At 39.1% G+C, this 22,745-nt stretch overlaps 3 protein-coding genes across 5 annotated transcripts; 2 read left to right on the forward strand and 1 right to left on the reverse strand.

The window, feature by feature from the left end:
* Window positions 1–4,255: 4,255 nt before the first annotated feature.
* On the reverse strand, window positions 4,256–7,816 carry mettl18 (methyltransferase like 18). 2 transcript variants are annotated; one of them, XM_053333019.1, is made up of 2 exons: window positions 7,461–7,816; window positions 4,256–5,360 (listed from the first exon to the last, which is right to left on the reverse strand). In XM_053333019.1, the coding sequence occupies exons 1-2, from the start codon at window positions 7,563–7,565 to the stop codon at window positions 4,416–4,418; spliced, it is 1,050 nt and encodes a 349-aa protein (XP_053188994.1). In that variant the 5' UTR covers window positions 7,566–7,816; the 3' UTR covers window positions 4,256–4,415. The 2 variants fall into 2 exon arrangements, with proteins under 2 accessions (XP_053188994.1, XP_053188995.1); XM_053333020.1 differs by having other exon boundaries at window positions 4,256–5,353; window positions 7,457–7,816.
* A 125-nt stretch (window positions 7,817–7,941) lies between these two features.
* zdhhc16a (zinc finger DHHC-type palmitoyltransferase 16a) lies at window positions 7,942–11,708 on the forward strand. 2 transcript variants are annotated; one of them, XM_053332790.1, is made up of 11 exons: window positions 7,942–8,065; window positions 8,733–8,990; window positions 9,090–9,284; window positions 9,378–9,466; window positions 9,588–9,616; window positions 9,721–9,854; window positions 10,073–10,156; window positions 10,242–10,327; window positions 10,742–10,865; window positions 11,024–11,094; window positions 11,203–11,708. In XM_053332790.1, the coding sequence occupies exons 2-11, from the start codon at window positions 8,757–8,759 to the stop codon at window positions 11,303–11,305; spliced, it is 1,149 nt and encodes a 382-aa protein (XP_053188765.1). In that variant the 5' UTR covers window positions 7,942–8,065; window positions 8,733–8,756; the 3' UTR covers window positions 11,306–11,708. The 2 variants fall into 2 exon arrangements, with proteins under 2 accessions (XP_053188765.1, XP_053188764.1); XM_053332789.1 differs by having other exon boundaries at window positions 8,733–9,284.
* A 3,138-nt stretch (window positions 11,709–14,846) lies between these two features.
* ubtd1a (ubiquitin domain containing 1a) lies at window positions 14,847–20,311 on the forward strand. The gene is made up of 4 exons (XM_053332791.1): window positions 14,847–14,925; window positions 18,814–19,041; window positions 19,608–19,793; window positions 20,005–20,311. The coding sequence occupies exons 1-4, from the start codon at window positions 14,847–14,849 to the stop codon at window positions 20,208–20,210; spliced, it is 699 nt and encodes a 232-aa protein (XP_053188766.1). The 3' UTR covers window positions 20,211–20,311.
* The last annotated feature ends 2,434 nt before the right edge of the window (window positions 20,312–22,745 follow it).

Raw genomic sequence — 22,745 nt, forward strand, 5'->3', positions numbered from 1 at the left:
ACGTGCATATATATGCAAATTCAGAAACTATGACATCTTCTGTTCCTGTGGCTTAATTTCCACCCAGTCTACTATGGCTACAGTCCTAAATTAGGCTTTGTCCTCTGGGTTTCACCCACAAAAACTGAAGGCTTTCAATGGGGTGCCATCGAGCTACCAGCTTTTATCAAGAAGTTCCAAAGGATAATGGCACCTATCACAGGATGAGTCTGAGTGATACCCATGTTTGTACTATTGTCACAGGGATGTTGAACAGCATCAATTTCATTTTTCAATTGCCTTGTTACAGAAATGACATACATGTCACATGACAAATGACACTTTTCAGTGTCTTTACATTATATTTTCTTTGGATTACTCTTAGTGTCATAATAACTAGAACCTCACTGCAAAAAAGTACTGGTTTACTAAATCCATAATCTATAATTGAGTTATTTTCTTGACAGTCCATAATATTCTATTTTGTTTTTATACTTCAAAAGTACAGTAGTTGGAATTTAAGTTTGATGTTGTAATTGAAAAGGATGTTGGCTGTCATATCTAATGATAAGGATTATACCTTTTATAGCTAACTGCCATCTCCATGGCTGTGGATTTTATGGAGCTAGAGATAAGACTGGAAAAAAGGAGAGGTCTGCGTGTGTTGGTTAGGTGTGTCGGTAGCCCATGTAAATGTGAAAATCATTGTCTGTGAATGCTCTTGCTCATTAGTGTAAAATGTAATATTTTAGTATTGTCAACCTCAAACAAAATAAGAGTTAAGAAATTACAGAGGAAAATAATTAACTTTGATTTACTTTATTAAAAATACAGGAAGTGTTTCATATCCGTCTTACATCAGCTTATTCTGAATAGTTATTCAGAAATATCATTCAGAGTAATATGCAATTTGAAATGATTTTGTTATTCATTTGAAGTCAGGTGATACACTCTGGCAGCTTACACAGGACAAGCTGCAAGTTCATCTAAAACCACTTAGAAAGTCTTAATGCTTTTTGACGATCATGATTTCCATTCTGTGGCGTTGTGCAGTAAGGCTGATAAACTGGTGCCATGCCGAAAGAACTGAGCCCATAGATGACACCTGTAGACGCCACCATCTATGGAATTCAGTTCTCATAGTAGGGCACTTCTCAAAATCTGATCCTCAGGAGCCTCTTGATCCTTTATGAATGGCTTATTAACCATCACAACTGATAAACCATTTGACACAATTCATGTTCATTTATGCATCAGCTATCTTTACACAAAAGTATACTATGACTAATAAAAAGTACAAAACAACCAATAAAATTACATATAAAGTACATTAATTAACAATAAAAGTGAGTTTAAGATACATGACATGGGAAAGCACATTGAGGATCAGCAACAAATGACCCTCCCTGCTTCTTGAGAAAAGCATGACGATGACTTGTTAATGTCAGCACTACTTCTTTCATTGGAAGATTGAGCAAGAGGCCGTAACAGTGGCAACATAAGTTTACCTCGAACAGAGATAAGTCAATGTTACATATGTACTTTTTGATACATTTGAGACAGCTTAAGAGGCATTTTCTGTTTGCGAAACAAAAAAAAATCGGAAAACAAACCTCCAAAACGCAACTATGATTGAACAGATCCAATCCTCCAGTTAGATAGAGCCTATGGGAAGTTTCAGGGTCTTCTGAGGAATTTTCCAAACATCTTCTTAACTTAAGTATTCCCGGGGAAGCTAACCAATAAAATAAAATTGTAGCCGTTGGGATAATGCAAGCACTGAATCAGATCATGGTTATAGTGCTCTGGTCAAGGCATGAAATGACTCATCACTTATGGCCGTACACTCCCAGGAAAAGAACTTTGGGACGGTGTGATTACTGACATTCAGTTAACCAATGTATCCTTGAGCCCTCCAAAGTAAGTTTGACATTAACTGACCGTGTTGTTATCGATGATCTCTTCCTTTATCTAAAAGATACCTAACTAAAAAACTGGGGTCAATATTGACAGTGACAGTACAGTGAGAATATTTCCTCAATCTTATCTCAGCCACTCTGGTTTATTCAGTGTGAGTTTCTAATCTCTTAGGTTACATGCAATACAGCACAATGAACTTTCCGAGGAAGGCCACACCTGAACATGTTCAGGAAACTCCTATCTTCCCGACAGTTGGACTGGGAAACAACCGGTTATACGGCCTTTTGCCATACAAGAAATCCAGGGCATTAACCCGGTCTCAAGGCATTCACTAAGATAAACAGCTCTCATACAAAAGAGACAAACACTCTTCATCTGCTGGTGCTCAAAAATGTGGAAGTTAGTATTTCTTAGTAAGTGCTCCACTCTAATTTCACAACTTAAAACATGTTTAAATTTTGTATCTTGTAATAATAAAAAAAAATGTATAGGCGGACAATTTTAGATAAAATGTGTCCAGTCTGCTAAGAGAATTCTACCAGTTTCAAATAATACTTACCCTAGTTATTCACTGATGAGCTTACTTTCCAGGATGAATCAGAAGTATATCTCCTCATAAAGGCCTCCCAAGAATGTACTCTTTGCCTAGTCAAACTCAAACACACTTCAACAGTCCCATCTCAACAAACAGATGTTTGAGTGTTGAATCAGCAGCAGGGCTTTCCAGCCTGAATGAACACGCAGTACAGTAAACCATCCCTCAGCAGTTCACCTGTGTGCTCTCCCATGTCCTCTAAGTCCTAAGGAAGGATACAGCATACTGTCTGACATTCAGAGCAAAGAACCTTAAATACCACCACCTTTCACATCACCCACCAGCCTCCCCCCCTCTCTATCTGTTTTTCATGCACTCCCTCCGTACGGTAAGCCTGACAGTCACTTCCCAGTAAGAAGGAAACAGTGGGAGTGAACAACACGCCCCCTCACAGTGAATCAACACATAATAGTTTCTGAGGAAAACCATCTGACTAGCCCTGCCCCCTGTTCCCATAAAGTAAGCAGGGGAAAGGCTGTGTCTACTCGAGGAACCAGGAATTCCCCCACAGGCCATCAACAGCTGTCGAGATGAGAGATGATGACGAAGCCAACACACTGGAGGCTTGCCGGCCGGGCATATGCAAACAGAAACTGTTTGGTATTTTGTATGTGCGTAAGACTGAAATAGTGTTTTAACACTACAGTATATTTACATAATAGGTAATTGGAAATTCTGTCCACACACCGTGGGCGTTGAAATGCACAGTCATGTTTGAGCTGGTGACACTATGTTTCCAGGTAAAGTATTTTATCTTCTCTAAATATTATTCGTCAGCACAGTAGTGTATGCAGCTTGCGTCATGGGCATATTTGGGATGAGGTTGATTCATGTGAATATTTGTGTAGCTGCGTCGTTTAATCAGGTGAGGTTTGATGAATGTCAATTCAAGATACAGGCTTCCTTAAAATAACTGTGTTTGCTCATTGGTCATATTCAAACAAGACAGAGATATGACACTGATGGTGTTAAATCAGATGGATGACAGCCTCAGGTCAACGAGGTAAAAGCATTTTTTAAAACAAGCTGTCTGACATCATGATTTAAAACAGTATCACTGTTCAGTGATTGTGTAAAGACCTTTTGATTTTCCCAGTATCTTTACTTAGTCACCTCATATGCAAGAAACTAGTCTGGACGTGATGCATACTTCCTCAGAAAAAAGCCCTGTCAGATTAATTCAGTGGATTTCCTTGATCTGGACAAAAAGGGGATTCCACATAATGTTGGCAGTTTTACATCCTTGTTCCCTTTTTTTGTTCTTGGATGATTATTTGACACATTTCCAGGATGTATACAGTCATTGTGCGTCACATCTTTTAGTTTGTAGGAACCACACCCAGAGAATAGTATATAGTGAAATTTTACTTGACAGGAACAGAACGGGGAAAACCAGCAGAATCAAGATAATCCATTACTAGAATCTGAGGTACAGAGACCCCATAGAGTCCCACCACTGATGTGCAGTGACTCTAGAATCCACTTTCAAACTACATCCTTGGGCTGGCGGGATAAGTTGCAATTGACATTTTGCGCCAGACTTCAGAAACAAGCCTGGCTTTCATGCTGCTGTTTGAACACTGGGGAAATCACTTGCAAAGGTCACTGAGCCCATTTCCTTTCTTTCCTCTCCCCCCATGCATTTAAAGACCTGTAACAGCGCCTTTCAACTGTACTTCACTAACTGGCAGACATATTCAAATTTCTATATAGGAAGTGAAAGAAGGTGTAGGTAACCAAAGAGCAAAGAGGAGATGAGACAGCATATTTTATTCCAGGCACTGTTGCACTCATGTACAAGCTTCATATAGAGCATTAAAGGACAATCCTTACATTCTTTATTTAGATGTGTACTAATCCCTTTTAACAGAACACTGAGTCTCTGAATAAAGCTGCATATTTAATCCTCAATTTAAGTATCCTATTTAAAACGAAGGACTACTATATGTCTCTGAAGTCCTTCTTCACTATCCCACACGTGATCCACAGAGAAAACACCCCTCTCCTTCACATACATCTCAAACAGGTGCAATCCACCACCAACACCAAAGTAATGGGATTTGGTGGCGAGGTAGACCAGTCCATCTGCTGCCAGCAGTTTATGGAGGGCCTCATGTAGAGCAGGGTAGTATGCAGTGTTGTAGATAGTCTCTGCGGTGAATATGATGTCGTATTTTGGAGGCGGGTCTTTCTTTAGAACCAAATTAAGAAATGTGCTCCAGTCACCAGAGAAGAAATGGCACTTGGCTAACAGTTGATGTTGGGGTGGGTCAACGGCTTTTTTCTTAGGAGGTGGGTTGCCTTCTTTTAAATCTTCTTTCGCTTTTCTTTTGCAATCCTGCTCCTCCTGTACTTTTCCTTTGCCGCTCCCTTCTGTGTCATCTTCGCTGTCAGCATCATCCTCTTGGCAGTTTAATATTACATTTGGCACTGTGAGCTGTTCAATAACTGTACTGTTATAATCTTGGAAGTGGATCTGCCTGGCTCCTCTCTTCAGAGCCAGTATCCCCAGCAGCCCCGCACCGCAACCCAAATCCAAAACTGCCTTCCCCCCAAAAGTCTCTCCGTCTTTCTCAATCAGCTCCAGGAGGTCGTAAGTGCACTCCCACACCTTCAGCCCTCCCTCGTACACGCCAGAGATGAGATCAGACCTCTGTTCTGTAGTACGAGAAAGAATTTCCTCCCCGTCTTCTCTCTCGGAGACGGTCTTCTCAAAAACTGTCTCATTGAGGAAGTGGAGGGGAGGCAGAGTTCCAATGATGACTGTTTCAGAGACGGTATCTGTAAGGATGAGCTGTGGGTCAGATGGTGGGAGGTGCTCTTTGGCCTCTTTTACTGGCTCTGCTGGTTTGGTATTGTCTTCAATCTGAAAAATACAAAGCAGTGTGGACAGTTAAGAAATATATTTTCTCAGCCATATGTCTGAAACAACAGAGCTAGACAATGTATGTTTCAAATTAACAATATTATGGCATACATATATCAATCAGCAATACAGTGAGGCTGTACAGCTAGAGGCACCTAAACATATAATGTAAATGTTCTGATTTTAATGACTGTTGGAAGTCTTCATATCAATTTCCTGCCAACTTTGAATGTCATAAATATGCCGAGTGTGTGCTGAATGTCTTTGGTAAGGAAAAAATAAACTGTGTTCCTGTTTTATTAATATATTCATGAGATTAAACTCATTTCTAACCAATAATATATAGGGTAACAGTTTCAGTTAACATGGCTCATGTGACATCTGCTGATGTAATGGATTTCTGATGTCAAATGAAGAAGACGCTTTGTTCTTAAATGTGGTTGTTGTTTCACACCTTCTGAGTGTAAAAGCACAAAGTATACACTCATTTGAGCATTTACATTTATACAGTTCTGTGTCTGACTATTCATTTGGTTGACTGACTTTAATCTGATTCTGTATGTAGTTGCTACTGACTTCTACTGATGTGTAGGTCACATTTTAGGTCAATAAAATGTGACCTACAAATAAAGGTTGTCACAAAGACCAGCTGACTGGTGACTAATGAACTTAGACATGAAACTATTACAAATCAACCATGTGATTCAATGTGTGAAATAAACAATGTTTGTAAATGTCATGTGTGGCTTGGTTGATCTGACTGCTACAGTAGTCATACCAAACACAGCACAACAGTTAGAAAACAAACAACAACAACTTCACACTTATCAATAACAACTCTCACAGTCTACTATTAGTATACACTTGTATGATTTCCACTTGAGACATCATGACTCAATGGCTGGGAAGCTGTCAATGTATGCTCTCTAGTGGATGCATATATACACCATTAATACATTGTAAGTTTTTTATTGTTGATTAGCTGTGATGGAGTTGCTCATATGGCGGATATTATTAAAAGTTATCAAGGTTGTTATCAAAGTAAAATAATCTGCATATATGCATAGTATGTGTATTGGTGAAATGTTGTGCTCTTTTTTTAGTAGAAATTAAAAAGTACCCCCATTAAAGGAGCAAATTAGTACTTTTTATGAGTCCCACTGTATTTACTGAGAGAGAAGACGGATCTATCTTCATTATTGGCTAAATATTGAAATGAAAAGGCCATTTTTCGTCACAGACATTCTGACTTGTCATAGTATGAGCGGGAGAGGCAGAGGCATTACTAATAAAATGAACAATGAATTACAAAATCTGTTCTATACAAGTGCACCAGTGAGCCACCATGGACAATACCAAGACCCTGAAACTGATGCAGCTAAATGGAACTCAGCCATCACTAAATTCAGTTAAACCTGTGCTTTTTAACACTTTCCACAATGTCTTCTACAACAAAAGCCTATAATATTACATCCTTTGACATATTCCAAACTGTAGTTTATACGCAGTCTTTCAAAAGAAAACAGTAAATATTATAGTATATATTACCATATCATATTCATTCATATTAATGAAAGAACTCTCCACTTAAATTTCATTCAGGAGTTGTTAATGAGGTTCATTTGTGTTTTCTTCTTTGGTGTTATCACATACACACCAGGTAGACCTGTAGGTTTTTTTTTTTTTGCTTAATAAAAATGTTATTATAATTTATCAATGTAATCTGGTTGATACTGCTGCATTGCTTACCCCTTGACTGTTATTTTATTATAGTGTTATAGTAATATTAATCCCTTTGTTTTGATGTTGTCCTAGGCTTACTTGTACTCCTTGGATGTTTTGCACTGATATCGACAGGAATACAATGTGGTTTGTCCTACAAGAATATGTGATAAACCTGTTGATTTTATATTATGGACGCTGCTCTACCCCTCACTGCCACCAAGCCCTCTCAAATGTATTACACGGTTAATCTTTTACATATTTATTCAGATTAATAGCGCATAAAACAGGGTAGGCTTTCCTATGATGCCAGAAACTTCAATCTGACAGTTTTTGACTACTGGCGTTTACAAATTAAGAGGGAGGTACGTTACTCACAGATTTAGCAGTGCAGTCGTTTTTTCCCTTTTGCAGCTCATTTCCAGCCACGTCGTCGGGGTTTGTTGTTTGTGCATGCACGTCGAAGTCAAAACAAAAGGACATGATGGACACGAAGTAAACTCAGGCTTGGGCCCCGTTAAGGTTAAGACAGTTCCCACATGGCGAGCAAACTCGTGTGAAGCAAACTGCAAATCCCACAGTTCAATGAAACGAAGCGGCCGATTGCTAGCTTGTTACTTATCTTATAATAAATAAACTAGCTGTTGTTTAACGGTCTGTTTTATTACATATGTGTTTAGAGATACATAATACATCAAATTGAGGGCGAAACCATAGACTGTATAAAAGAAACATGTAAATATTTGTAGGGAATCATCCGTATCTCGAATGTTGTGTCCAATTCCGGACTCGGATTCCCGTGATGCCTTTCGCCGCAGGTCATGAGCCTGCGCACTAACTCCGGATCAGGATTCGGATGTATTAACAGTGACAGAAGGTGCTTGATCCTGCTCTTCTTCGCTTAAATTTGGTGTTTTTGCCTCTTCTTCTGAAAATGCTGACCGGACGGTTGGCTTCGGCAGTTTTCTTGCATTCATAAATAAGTGAGTATTCACTGATGGAAACCTGCAATGTTATTAAATGAGAGTAAGTTTATGAGACACAACATACATCGTCGGATATTTGGGTAAAGGAAAACACAGAATGACATCCAAACAATAGGATTTGGGAGTGTGAGGATTCAGTGAGATCGTTCCACAATAATGTTTACCATGAAAAGGTTAATTATTTAGCGATTTCACGGGGCGACAGCAAAGCTAACTGCTTATAGTGATGTATGGTGGTGAGTAATAGAAATATGAATCCCATCAAACGTGGATTTTGGGAGCACGTCAAACTGGATTTGGCAGTTAAGTTTATATAACCCGCCACACAACCAGTCTGAGCCCATTGACACTTGAACTTCATCACGTATATGCATGCATACGAACAAGCCAGCTGAGTGTTTAAGAAACATAGAGGTAAGTAACTGTACATGTCCGAAGAAGGGCTGGGTCATAAATGAAATGCACTTGCTGTGCTGCATTCCAGGCTGGGTGGAGACTGGGCGGAGGTTTTTGGAGTCTAGGTAGAGATTTTAGCAGGTGAAAAGGGGGCAGTGGCCTGGAGTTAACCATCAGCAGCATCATTTGGCTCTTCTGCATCTGACAGTGATCCACTGGATTATTGCTGAAACTACTGCTTAAGATCATTTCTTTATTTTCCTTGTAGGTGAGTGCATTTTACAGATGCAGGATGCGGTGGTGTCCCAACTCTATTCTCCACCTGCTGCGCTGTGTGCGACTGCGGTTGTGTACAAGGAGAGGAAAGAACAGACTGCCCTTGTGGATAAGGGAAATATGGGCCTACATGAGACTGCTGGTGCGGTCACTGTACTTTAGCTCCCTCACAGACTCAGATGTGGTTTTTGATTCAGTCTTTGAACCAGTGTTTTGGACTGTGGATTATGTCACCCGTTGGTTTGGCCTGGTAAGTGTGTGTGTTTTTGTGTTGTGTGCTCATTTAATTATTCTCAGACAGTTTTATTTTGAACCTCTCTCTGTCTGCCCCCCTGTCTTTGTCTGTAAGGTGTTTGTTTGCTTGGTGGTGATACTGGTCGGCTCCATTGTGGTGATAGCCTATTTGGTCCTTCTGCCTTTGGTGCTCAACACTTACTCCCCTCCATGGATTGCTTGGCATATTTGTTTCGGACATTGGATCATCGTCATGATTGCTTTTCATTACTACAAGGCTGCCAAGATCTCTCCTGGGGCACCACCTACAGTAAGATATAAACTCTTCTTTTCCTTAGTAATCTAGGCATGAATTAAACTCACACTTAGTAATACCACTTAAATGTCTTCTTTGTTCTTTTAGGAGAAAAATGACATTCCATTTGTAGCCGTTTGCAAAAAATGCATCATCCCCAAACCAGCAAGAACCCACCACTGCGGTATCTGTAACATGTGAGTCAGTGTTGCGTTTTTTCTGTTCAGATGGATTTGGGGGGCTGACTCTCTGTGCCTGTTTGGTAACACCATATCCTCATGATTTGTCAAACTGAATAGTTCATTATTTCTTTCACAGGTGCATTCTGAAAATGGACCATCATTGTCGTATCCTTTTGTGCTAAAAGCATTTCAATTTTTGTACAGTATTGGAAATCATATAATGTGACTATAAAACACAAAGGTGGTTTTCCTTAATTTCAGCTACACAGCCTGGTTGAATAACTGTGTGGGACATTTTAACCACCGTTACTTCTTCTCCTTTTGTCTCTTCATGACCTTGGGCTGTGTCTATTGCAGCATCAGTGGCAGAAACTTGTTCCTGGATGCATACAATGCTCTTGAGGTGAGTGAGATGTTCATGCTCACAGCACAGTATTGGACTGCTGTAGCCTGTGGGCCTGCTTGGGGGATTTTGTCTTTGTAATGCATTTTAAGTATTGACTGTAACTTTTCTTCTTCCATTTCTGGTGTCTACCTCTGTGGGGGTAACCATTCGCTAACTGACTCTGCCTTGTTTCTGTCTTTACCACTCGGGTTTGTGTGCTCGTGTTGCTCCATTAGCGCTTCAAGCATTTGGATGTGGAAAAACCAGGGGTACCAGTAACAGGAATGGGACTTCTTATAGGGCTTCTACCTCCTGGCCAGGTACTGTCACAAAAGTACATGCACAATGATGTGAGTAAGCTTATCTGTTATTATCTCTTTTGTAATGCTCTTTTTTTTTGTCAAGACTCACTATCAGACATCTGCACCTCCGTACACCTATAAAGATAAGATGATTCACAAGAGCATCATCTACATGTGGGTGCTTACCAGGTAAGATACATAATTCACGTTTCCACTTGGTATATAGCCAAGCCATATAACCATACATCTCAAGTCCATACCATGTAGTTTGAGCATTTAGTTTGTACACATTGGAAAAGTGACTAAATCAAGCATACTGATTTCATGAACAGAAAGCAATGCACAAAGGAAACAAGAAATAAAGTAGTTCATCATTGGAAAATTATATTAAGTTTAATTGGCAGATGCACTCCAAGTTTGAAATTTGATTGACACATATTGTATCAGTACGTTAATTTCTTTCATACTTGCCTCAAGCACAGTTTACAATGAATGATATAATGTGAACTACCATCAAGTATTACAGACTTGGGACATGGTTGTTGTTCTGTATTGTCTTGGCAGAGGATCAAACAAGCTGTTTTTTTTGTGTGTTTTTTTTAGCACAGCAGGAGTGGCACTAGGAGCTTTGACCATTTGGCACGCAGTTCTCATATCCAGAGGAGAGACCAGCATAGAAAGACACATTAACAGCAGAGAAACACAGCGACTTGCCAAACGGAGAAAGGTGAGCTTGTTGAATAATTAAAAAGTTAAAATAATTCTAGTTGTAAGTTAAGAGAGATTCTTTGTTGTGATTAACCACAAACCTTTATTTAAATAAAATGGTTTCTTTTGGATCAAGTGAATAGTTTTTTCTCCTCTTCTCTTTGACTGTTCTGGCAGGTATACAAAAACCCATTCAATTATGGCAGGTTGAATAACTGGAAAGTCTTCTTCGGTGTAGAGAAGACAAGGTGTGTTTCTCTGACGTTTGTAGAGATTTGTGTTAAGACACCCATATATCTTCTTGTCACCTGTGCCTTGTACTTTCTGTAACGTCTGTTTTTGTCTTTTGTCTTTAGTCACTGGGTGACACGTGTCCTCCTTCCCTCCGGTCACGCCCCACGTGGTGATGGATTGACATGGGACACTTTCCCAGTTAAAAAGGACTTGATACCTGTATGACACACTCTTCCTAGAGATACTCGCAGTCTACAGACTTTGCTCTATCCAGTCTGCTCTGGTCATTTGATCTGGTTGGCGTTAAAATTCTCTTCCTGGTGGAGAAACGGATTCATGTCAACCTCCAATACCTCAAACAATACTGTGGCATAGCTCATGGTTTGACGGTCTACATTTTTCAGCAGTGATAAGGCAGCGTCTCTTGTAGGGTTTGTTATCTTACTTGGGTTAGTCTGACAAACTGGTCTTACTTGATTCTGAGATAATGATGGGTTTGATATTTTTATGTAATGACTGACATATCATTGGACTGAAGTACTTGTAAAGTAATGATTTTTTAAGAAAACTATCCGCTCTTCCTGCCCAAGCTAATATTCATTAAAAAACCTAAAAAAAAGAAAAAAACACTAAGGTTTGGGACACAGTCTTGTCTCCCCCTTCACCCCTCTATCTCATTTGCCATTTGCACACTCCAGTCCAATATTATCATTTGATTTTAACATTCAAGGAGAACTGCAGGATCATGACAATGTATTATTTATCTGTATTTTGGTACTTGTTAAGTTAATAAATCTTTATAAATTTCTTTATTTAAATATTTTTACACAGGGAGTATTGAGTTATTACTAAACAAGCAACTTGCACTGCACACACACATGCACGGATTTAATTTTTGCACATCAAACACTGTTTTAAAAGGACATATTTGAGTGATTCTAACGAAATCCAGATTTAGAAGTTATCCAATGTTTGGATTTTGAAAAGGCCTTTGAAGACAAATTTCTTTTTGCACTTGTAAGATTAAGGACTTAACTTACGAATAACATTATTTTCAGAAGGTCTTTTTTAATATTTTCTATATATTTATTTACATTTTAGATTAAGTCTATTATTACTTTTTCATATTGTGTGTGCAAGGCATGGTTCACATAAGTAGCCTTTGTGACTAGCAAACTCAAAAATATAATGTACTACACAACACCTTACTTTAAAAAAAAAAGTCATGCGTTATATTACTTAATTGGGGATGATAAATTGGTCTTGGACACATTTCTTTTCCCTATTATTTTCACTACTTTTACCAATTAATGCCAAATATCACATGTTTATATGTGTTATAGGCTATAATAATCTTTTTAAAATCTATTTTAATCACTAATATTTTATATTGTTTCAAAGAGCCCAAATTCAGTGATGAACATGTTGCAGTAATGGGAATGTTACCTTTAAATGTGAAAAACAACAAAATATATGCTGTTCAGTTAAAAACATGTGCAAGGTAAACCAAGACATTTCTAATTTTGTTGTTCTTATTTTTATAGCATTTACTTTGTTCATCAAAATACTTAATGCCACCTCATAAGTCTGATTTTGCGAGAATCACCCATTTTCACTTGGGTAATTGTAAAGTATAGCTGTATGGTACATGCAGGGGTTCTTTTGCTTTGGCATTACTCCCAACACTGTACTAACTCCAGCTCCAGTGTTACGTCACAGAGTTGCTTGTGCGGATAGGCCCGGAGTCAGTGCCGTCAGTGGCGGAGGATTAATAGAGCTGCATGCCAGACTTGATCTGCACACTCGTATTACATCAGAAGTAAGCAGTAAGAAGTGCAGATGCAGTAAATCGAAGGCTCCCACATCCACCATTTGAGCACAATCTAGGCGGCATGATACTATATTATCCATATGTTATGGAGGACGTACCAATTAGGAATTGTTCTACTCGTGTCTAATATTTTGATAAGCGGACAGGTAGAAAGTGGATGCTGATATTGTCAGTTTAAAGGGTAACACAGTAGAGAGACAACGTGAGATAAAGAGAGAGGAGAGATTAAGAGATTAGAACAGTTTTCACACTCATTCCTATCCTCCTTTACCCTTCCACTGCTCATCGCACCCGCCCCCTCTATCAGACAGACCACATAGGCTACACATAGACCTGTCAATATTCAATCTTCCAGCAGATGTCAGTGTTCATCAAGTAAGGTTTGGTGAGAAACTGGCAGTGGGAGGATTGGGTCAAACTTCAATATTAAATTTTGAAAGATTTGGAAGCTAGCCTATGTGGTGACTTTCAGCAGGAGACTGACATTGATCCAAATGTGAAATCGTAACCCTCCTCCTTAGCAGGCTGTTTTTGCCCTCTCCTGTACACTATGAATGTATGCTGACCTGACAATGGATTCGGTTTTCAGAGTTGAATGTTTGTGTCAGTGTTAAAATGGAAGGGAATGACTTGTTCCCATATTAAGATACAACACAATCCAATATAGATTAATGCATACACCAATAATCTTGAACTGCAGTTTGCAGACAGTGGCAATATCAGACTCTTTGCTCACATCTTTATTATAATGCATCTGTAAAGAGATGAGTAATCTTATAGAAGTTAAAGTTGACATTTTGAAGTAATAACAGTTTATTTAAATCATGCAAATGAAAGTCCAAGTGAGTGTTTTATTGGAAATAACAGATTTTAAGAAAATGAGTTTTGGCTGTGGAGGAAAGTCATACTTCCGGTCTTCATGTCACATTAAAACTCCTGTTAGGTTAAGCCAAACATATATGGACTATTGCATTGCCAGAATTCGCCTTCAATCACTGGGATTTTTCACCAAGTACATAATAACTTTTCAAATATCCGTCTGATACCCTGTATGCTGTTCCTGTTTGTTTGTTCATTTGTTTACAATCTGCACTCATATTTTGAAGGAGTAGGTTCTCAGCATCTTTTGTCACTTTAATGAACTCGGTCAAGGCTGCGCATGCGTGCAGTCTGATGAGGATTTAATGCCAGATCAGTGCACACGGATTGGGCAGCAGAGCACTATTCGCTATGATTCGGGGGGAATATTGAATGGTGATTTTTTGGGGGGGAAACTGTTGACATTTCCTGGAGGCTCTGCAGGGCCAGACTGGTTACCAGCCCGCCAGCCCTGCACAGTTTGAGTCTGTCAACCTGCTGACTGGCATATTCTGCTGACCGTTGCGCCAGGATCCAGTGATAACTTCACCTGGAAGCAAGTTCGGATGTGGCAAGCAAACTGCAGACGAATGCATAATCTAGCAGACTGGATTTCCGGTAAGCAAATATGCATCTGATTTTTAAGTATTAATATAAGCAGAAGGTTTACAATCAACGGTGCTGCATATTAATCCAATCATGTAGGTGTAGCATGTTTTAAATGACAAACGTATGAGATAAATTGCAAAGTGCATGAAGTCAATTTCGTAATAAATGATTGGAAAATCAGAGCAAGTGTGGCATGAGGTTCAGGCGCGTGTCCCCGTCAGCTGGCAGTACACGTGACGTAAACATCGCAGCTTGACTGACCTCACAGGAACAAGGAGTGCTGAGCTGTCATTATTTCCTGGTGATGCTATTCATATAAGGCATCTTATTTTACACCATTAACTGTTTATTTTATTTGACATTGTTATTTAAAGAATTTCAAGTATTTGCAATTGAACATCCTAGCATGTAAGTAGATAGATTGATGACTGGTGATTTATCTCCTTGGTGTGGCATGTAGGCACAGTGATGGGAGGCTGTGTGGGGAGGAGTAGGACAGATGGACAAGGGAGTGCCCGAAGCTCAACAAGAAGCAAAAAACGTGGAGGTAAGGAGCTGGAACACATCTCTGGAAATAAGCCCTCTTTTAAAAAAATAATTAGAACATTTCTGACGCCAAAACAGAGAGAAAAAAGGTGGTGATAGAGGTGGTCCAGAGCATGAGAAAGCCTATACATATGTGTGTATTCCCAGTATTGTTTCATTATTTAGATTGCATTAGATTTGGTCAGACACATTATAACAATATCACAACAAATTGTGAAGGACAATACAGAACCAGCAGAGCACTCCGTACACAAGATCACACCATGCGCAGGGGAGTACAAATGGGTTCATTGCCCCAGCCAGATGGACTATAAGAATGAAAGATTTATGCATTTTTGAGAAAATGCAAATTGGAGGCAGAATTTATTGCTTCATCCTGGCTGCATGGGTCACTCTCTGAAATCTCACAGGACGTCTCAGGTGTTAAGAGTTTCAGACCTCACGTGTCTAATCTGTCCTGAGGATCTGATCTGATAGGACAGTGTTTTATATAAACACTGCTCAGTCCATTTCCTAGTGGAAAAGCAGCTGTGTGCTGGGATGTATTGTCATCCATTATGCATTGAGCAGCAGCAGAGACTTTTCATGTCAGGGTTTGACCTACTTGGTGCGTGATTCACTGCATGATTCGCCATATGTCAAGCTGCTGTAAAATACATTTTCATGCAGGGAGACATAATTTACCTGCAAGACTGATGTGACCTTGGTTCTTGTTGATAACTGCAAACCTGCTACTCCTCATAGAAGACTTCTCTATTTGTGCAATTTCAGCATCTGAGACAGATTGGCTCTCTCTCTTTATTTAAATGGAAAGAAAAACAATCACTTGTTGTGGGTTCAGTTCATAGAAGTACAGCAGCTTCTCCTTCACGCAGACTTTAGTAGTCAGACAAGGGTTTATTGTCTTTTAATAGGTTTAGCCTGTTGCCTTCAGGTATTTTTATCCTGTCTCTAAATAGAGCTGATAGGATTAGGCCTCTTGTGGAAAGAAGCCACCTTCTGGCTAGGACACACAACTTTTTCTCACCATATACTGAACACGTTTCCATGAACTGATCCTGTGGTATTTTTGGATTTCCAAGTGTCTGTTATTAGAAAGGATATAAGTGGAGGAAGTGTGTTCATTTTTAAACATCTGGGAAAGTGTCACGGGGGTAACTGATCTGTGAATCTGAGGCTTCACACCGTGGAGATCTAGATCAGGTGGTTGTCTTATCAATCGTGCAGCGTGTTTGCAACAAGCTGGTTGGACACTTCGGGCTGACGGTGTCTGTGGCTGATTAATGCAGACTTTGGATGTAGTTTGACTCACAACAAACTTCAGACAAAGAGCGACATGGGAGTACCTAACTCCAGGGAATATAACTACTATGCTCCAAATGCACCTTTAAGGATTTTGCTGAAAAGTAAGTATAGATTTTTGTGTTAGGTTAAAGAAATTCTTTGAATGTTTGCTGGCTCAATGTGTTTTGTCACAATTTGTCCAGGAAGTGTTGAGTTCAAGATTTACCATGCTGTTGATGCCATTGACATGTTTTATGGTTTTCATTCGATATTGTGTAAGAAAGAATGTAAATAGAACAAATGAAAAACGACAAGTAGGAAAAATGTCTAAAAATGCCAGAAAAAAACCAACAGAAAGAGACATTAAAGTTAATAATTTCTACAGTGCTGCCTCTCACTGCAATGCATGTGTTTGGCAAGAGATACATCATATAGAAATTCTGCAATTATAATACTACTACTACTACTACTACTAATAATAATAATGATAATAGCACAAAATAGCACATTTCCATTCCTTAAAATTAGCGTTTCCTTCCGCCTGGAGCATTTAAGGTCGAAAAAAACAAAACTTGATCCACTGACTTCATATGAAATTCCTAAGCTTATATTCTAGGTATCAAGGCTTACACCTGAGGACACACTGCCAAAGCTGACGTCTTAGTACACTCACAGTCCACTGTACACAAACAACCAGGCTTACAGTTTTACTACAGAGAGGAGATGAATGAAACATTTGTCATTTAGTGCAGGTTGCCATCACTGATTACATCTGTTACAAGCTGTAACAAGGTATGTTTTGCTCAGCATATAATGTGCTGAGCTGATGTTTTTCCTCATATTGTCTCTGGATACTCAGGCTTGATCATTGTTTTTTTTGAATTCATTGTCCACTACATTAAATCTGTGCAACTTGCATTTTGTGCAACTTGCATGTGTATGTTACGGTGTGTTATGTGTATGTCGATCAGCCAAGATGCTCATTAGTATTCCAGAAAACCAAATATTTAGACATGCAACTTTACAGTCATCAGTCCACAATAACAGGAATAGACAAGCAAGAGAAATAAAAAGACTATACTTTTTTATTAACATAATAACATAACGCACCTGAAAGGGAGTATAGAGTTGTACTTTTTTATAGCTGAAGTGTGCTCACTTCTGAGATATTGTAATTATGGCTTTAGAATGATATATTTAATTTGATATTAATTGTTATTAATTGTTTTTTATCATTAACACATAGAGTGTAAATTACTGCGTGAAGTTGTAAGGTTTGGTTATTTATTTGTGAATAAATATGTTGGCACATGTACAATAAACAGACCTTAGCTACAAACAAACTGTAACCTGGAACTAATCACCTAATCCCTGAAGGCCACTGTGTCACTTTTTCATTACATAGTGGCCTGCGTTGTTAATGACATAGAAAATAATTTAAATCTGTTCATGCTGTATGATGAGAATGGCCAAAAATGCCAACAAGATTTTTTTTTTTTTTTAATTATGAAGCATTTCAAAACAAAAAGGAGTACATTTGACAGAGTAGAGGCCAATGTGTTTCAGGAATCTGATAATTCACTTACTGATTTATTGTTGTGTTTGTATTTCTGTGTAAAACTTGTATTATTTTTTGTTGCCTTTCATTGGGCAAAGAGCGCCCATCTTTCCAACCAATGCCTTATAGAGCCAGATAAATCCTGTTATGTAGGACCTGATTACTGCCTATAATCCACTGGTGTGTGCTTGTTTGTGTGAGTGAATGTGAGCACACATGTACGTACGTACGCGTTAGTGGTCACTGCAGTAATCCACAGCGCTATAAATAATCACTTTGATTTTACTTAACATGAATAGTAAATAATATAGTTAAATATGTCAAATAAACTTTCAATTTTGCAAATAGAAGTGGCTGTAAACATGCATAGTGTGTTGTACTTCATGCAGACAGTCCTTCAGTCTGGATTGCCAGTCTTAATATGAGCCTTCTTATCCTTGTCTGACCTCATAGGTGTTTACATGACCACACATGCACCTACAATTCAACTGTAGTTCATTTGAGTTTTTTAGGTCCTTTTAATGCATCTTCCTTAAATTCTAACTGCACTGAAAGATATATATTATATTCTAAATTGTGTTTTGGTTATAATAGTCTTGATTTTTCAAAGCTGGAACACATGCTCAGACATGTTCAAAGAGGTAGACCATTTCATTTCAGTCATCTATTTTCCCAGAAATCATAACTTGATAACTTTGTGTCAGAATCCACTTTTGAATCACCAAAAAACAACGTGATGGTGCCTGAGGTCAAGCTAATGAGCTCTGACCCTGACCTGGCAAACACCTGCATAATAATAAGCGGGCTTCTTAGAGGTTCTTAGTTTTTTTGCTCTATAATCCCCTTTAGCTGTTAACATCAACAATGTCATTATGGGAAATTAACTGTAAAAGGTCACTTCAAAGGTCAAACCTGGTGCTTTTTAAAAACAAACTGTTTTTTGACTGAATGTAGAATAACACATATTAAAGGATTGACTTCTCGGTTTATGTTGTGTAACAGTCCTGAGATCAGATGTAAAACCACTCTCATTTTTGTTTTTCTTAGGACGCAATGAGCCTCTCAAGAAGGAGCGCCCAAAATGGAAGAGTGAGTACCCAATGACAGAGGGCCAGCTGAGGAGTAAGAGGGATGAGTTTTGGGATACGGCTCCAGCCTTTGACGGACGCAAGGAAATCTGGGACGCGCTCAGAGCAGCAGCGCTGGCTGCAGAGTGCAATGACCTGGAGCTAGCACAAGCCATAGTGGACGGAGCCTGCATCACTCTGCCACATGGTACGAAACCACCCACAGGCTCAGAGGCACATGAACACACACACATTTACACACTAACCAGTGATGTGCCCTTACAAATGGAAATGTGCTTCACCCAGCTATGAATTGTAAGCTGTAAATGTCCTGAAACTTTCAGCACAAATGCATAACTCATTACAAAACATTACACATGCATCAGCTGTTCAGAGATTACTGCTGTAATAGTTACATAATAGTCGCAGTGCTGCGTGACCACTGTGAATGGATTGGTGCACAGAAAGCCATGACAGGGTTCGGTGGAAAAAACACTTGTATGGTTAGTGTGTATTTATCTACACACATGCTAGAGTGTTTTTGCCTTTAACCATCTCACTAGTTGTAGGATACTGATGTTCGGTGTCATTGATTTAGGAAAGTAAATGTGATGGCCTCATACTTCCTCTGGTTATTGACAATGGCACAGTAGGGAGTAGAAAAATGGTTTCTGTATCAAATTGAAAGCTAGTTGTTGTTACTGATGGATTTTTTTAGAATTTTCTTTTTTTATGGAAACTGGTTGTTTAAATAGGTCATTTCTCCCTCTGCAGGCTCTCTCACGGAGAGTTATGATGAATTGGGCAACCGCTATCAGCTCCCAGCGTACACTTTAGCTCCACCTGTCAACCTCATCTCTGAAACATCCAATGAGAGCAAAGTTACTGAATCCACACAAAAACAAGCTCAGCATCTTCCGTGCAGACAGGAGTTCCAGCTGCGGGTGCGATTGTCAACAGGTAAGAAAACACCCAGTATGCCAAAAAAAGAACCCCATGGCATTTCTCTGATTTGACCTTTTGTGCTACATGCTGTGCAGTTTTCCTCGTGCATATGACATTTAATCTCATGTAGATCGGATACTGATTAAGAATTAATTGCTTTTCACAGTGTCATGTAGCTTGCTCGGAATTCAGTGTCAAATCTATTTATGTCCTCTTGCTTTCTTAGGAGAAGATGTGCGTCTGACAGCGAGTATGGCAGACTCCATCGCTGAGCTAAAAAAGCAGTTGGAGGAACAAGAAGAAATTGGTGTGTCCCGCCAGAGGTGGTTCTTTTCGGGCAAACTCCTGACTGACAAGACTCGTCTGCAAGACACCAAAATCCAGAAAGACTTTGTTGTCCAAGTGATCGTCAATATGAACCCTCCTAACTGAGCAGTGAGGAAGAGGAGAGGGGTATGAAGTGACGAAAAGATGAAGGTCGTGCCGGAGAGAGATGCAGCAATGCGAGTAGGGCTTGAAATCATTTCCAGTTGGTAATGCAGTGGAATTTTGTGTACATTTTTATATAAAAAAGAATATTGCTTTTATATTGCTCCTTTTTGTATTTTTTTTCCTTTTTTTCCAAATGAACTAATAATATTGAAAAGCACTGAAACACTTTAGACTAAAAGTAGAATCCTAAGATGCACCACCCAGTGTCTGTCTGTCTGTCTGTCTGTGTGTGTGTGTGGACATCTCTTCAGTAAACCACATTTACTCACAGCTCTATTGTTTACACGAGCACTCTTCCTCTTCATGTGTGTTTGTACTTGTGCTTTTTAAACTGAATATGGTCCGCCTGCGGGTCCGAATAAGGAAAAGCCATTCTCTCTTTTTTTCTTACAAAAAAAGAAAAAAAAATTCTGTCATGTGATTTGAGAAGTAGGATGATGGTGACAAAAAACTGTAGAGAAAAAATGTAAATATCAGCCTCTTTATGTGTTGTTGGGTCATGTAACTATGTGCAGACTACAATCTGAGTCCACAACTGTATTCATAATAAAGACATGGAATGTAACAAAGGTACTGTTTGAAAGGTAATGTGGGAGAGTTCGATGTTTTAACAAATTCATTCACTCCAAACATGATACTGTAATTTTATGTACAATATGATGCTCATTGTACTTGAATAACTTATGAATAAATATTGTAAGTTTAAATGTTTCACCAGTGTCCTTATTCTGACATGCTACACAAGTCTAGTCTAGAAATGTTTGGTTATTAAAGTTAGAACTTATCTTAAAGCAGTGGTTACCAAGGTACGTATGGGGTGTCACAGGAAGGTTTAATTGATAAGAAAAGATTGTTGATCGTGAAATATTGGCTACTAACAGGAACAATGTGGATGTGGTTGAACTGACCATATTACTCTTGTAAATTCAATAGCTTGACTTTCGTACTATCGTATTATTCAACCTCCACTGCAAATAAGGTTTATTGGCAAAATGTACAAACTAGCAGCTGTTTGCAATAAACAAATCAAACAAGAACAATTTAAATAGCTCAACACAACTAATATTACAAGTGGTTTCTCCAAATTCAACACAAAATGCCACTTTTAATGACTACTGCAGTCTCAAAATTATTCAACCCCTTCATAACAAGCATCTTTAGTACTTAGTAAGGCACCCTTTTGCTGTTATGACCGTGATGCATAGCCACACACCAGCCTCTGGCAGCATTCCTGGGGGATCTTGGCCCCTTCCTCATGGGCAAAGGCCTTCAGTCCACTAATATTCTTGGGTTTGCCTGCTGCAACTGCCTTTTTCAAATCCCATTTGAAAAAGGCATTTTCAATGGTGTTCAAGTCAGACGACTGTGATGGTCACTCTAGTATCTTCCAGGACTTCTTCTGAAACCAAGCCTTGGTGGACTTTGAGGTATGCTTGGGATCATTGTCCTGGTGGAAGGTCCAATAACATCCAAGCTTCAGCTTCCTCACAGATGACATGACATGTTCTCCCAGGATTTCCTGATACTTGATTGAATCCATCTTGCCTTCCACACACTGCAGGTTTCCAGTGCCAGAGGAAGCAAAGCAGCCCCAGAGCATCACTGAGCCACAGCCATGCCTCACTGTAGGCAGGGTGTTCTTTTCAGCGTATGCTTCATTCTTCCTCCTCCAGACATACCGCTGATCCATAGGCCCGAAAAGTTCCAATTTTGTTTCATCGCTCCACAGATCAGAATCCCAAAACCTCTTTAGTTTATTTATATAGTTTTGAGCAAATTAGAGACAACTTTTCTTGTTTTTGGGTCAGTAGTGGTGTACGTCTTGGAGTACAGGCATGGAGCCTTTCAGCGTTTAGTATGCACCTTACTGTGGAAACTGAAACCTCAGTGCCTGCTGCAACCAAGTCTTGCTGCAGGTCTTTTGCAGTCAGTCGAGGGTTTTTGACCACCTGCCTCCTCAGGAATCTGGTGGCAGCCATTGATAGCTTCCTTTTTCTGCCACGTCCCGGTAGTGTAGCCACTGTTCCTTTAACTTTAAATTTGCAAACTATGCTTCTAACTGTATCTCTAGGAACATTCAGTGCCTTTGCTATCTTTTTGTATCCTTTTCCTTGTTTGTGCAAGGCAATGACCTTTTCTCTGAATGTTTTGTACAATTTTCTTGACTTAGCCATATTTCTAACATGCAATGAAACGTCACTGTCAACAGTCCAGGTATTTGAGGGGTTCAAACCTGATGCAACTAATGAAGCCCTTGATATGTTGCATCAGGTGTGCTTTAGACTACACCTGATTTGCAAATATGTGCCCTTATGAGGAATTCTATTCAGGTGGTTGAATATTTTTGAGACTGCAGTAGTCATTGAAAGTAGGATTTAGTGTTGAATTTTGATAAAAGCCTTGTAATATTAGTTTTATTTAACTATTTAAACTGACTGTTCTTGTGTAATTTGTTTATTTCAAACACCTGAAAAT

The sequence above is a fragment of the Scomber japonicus genome, chromosome 14 (assembly GCF_027409825.1).
Source record: "Scomber japonicus isolate fScoJap1 chromosome 14, fScoJap1.pri, whole genome shotgun sequence".
In the NCBI taxonomy this organism is placed as follows: Eukaryota; Metazoa; Chordata; class Actinopteri; order Scombriformes; family Scombridae; genus Scomber; species Scomber japonicus.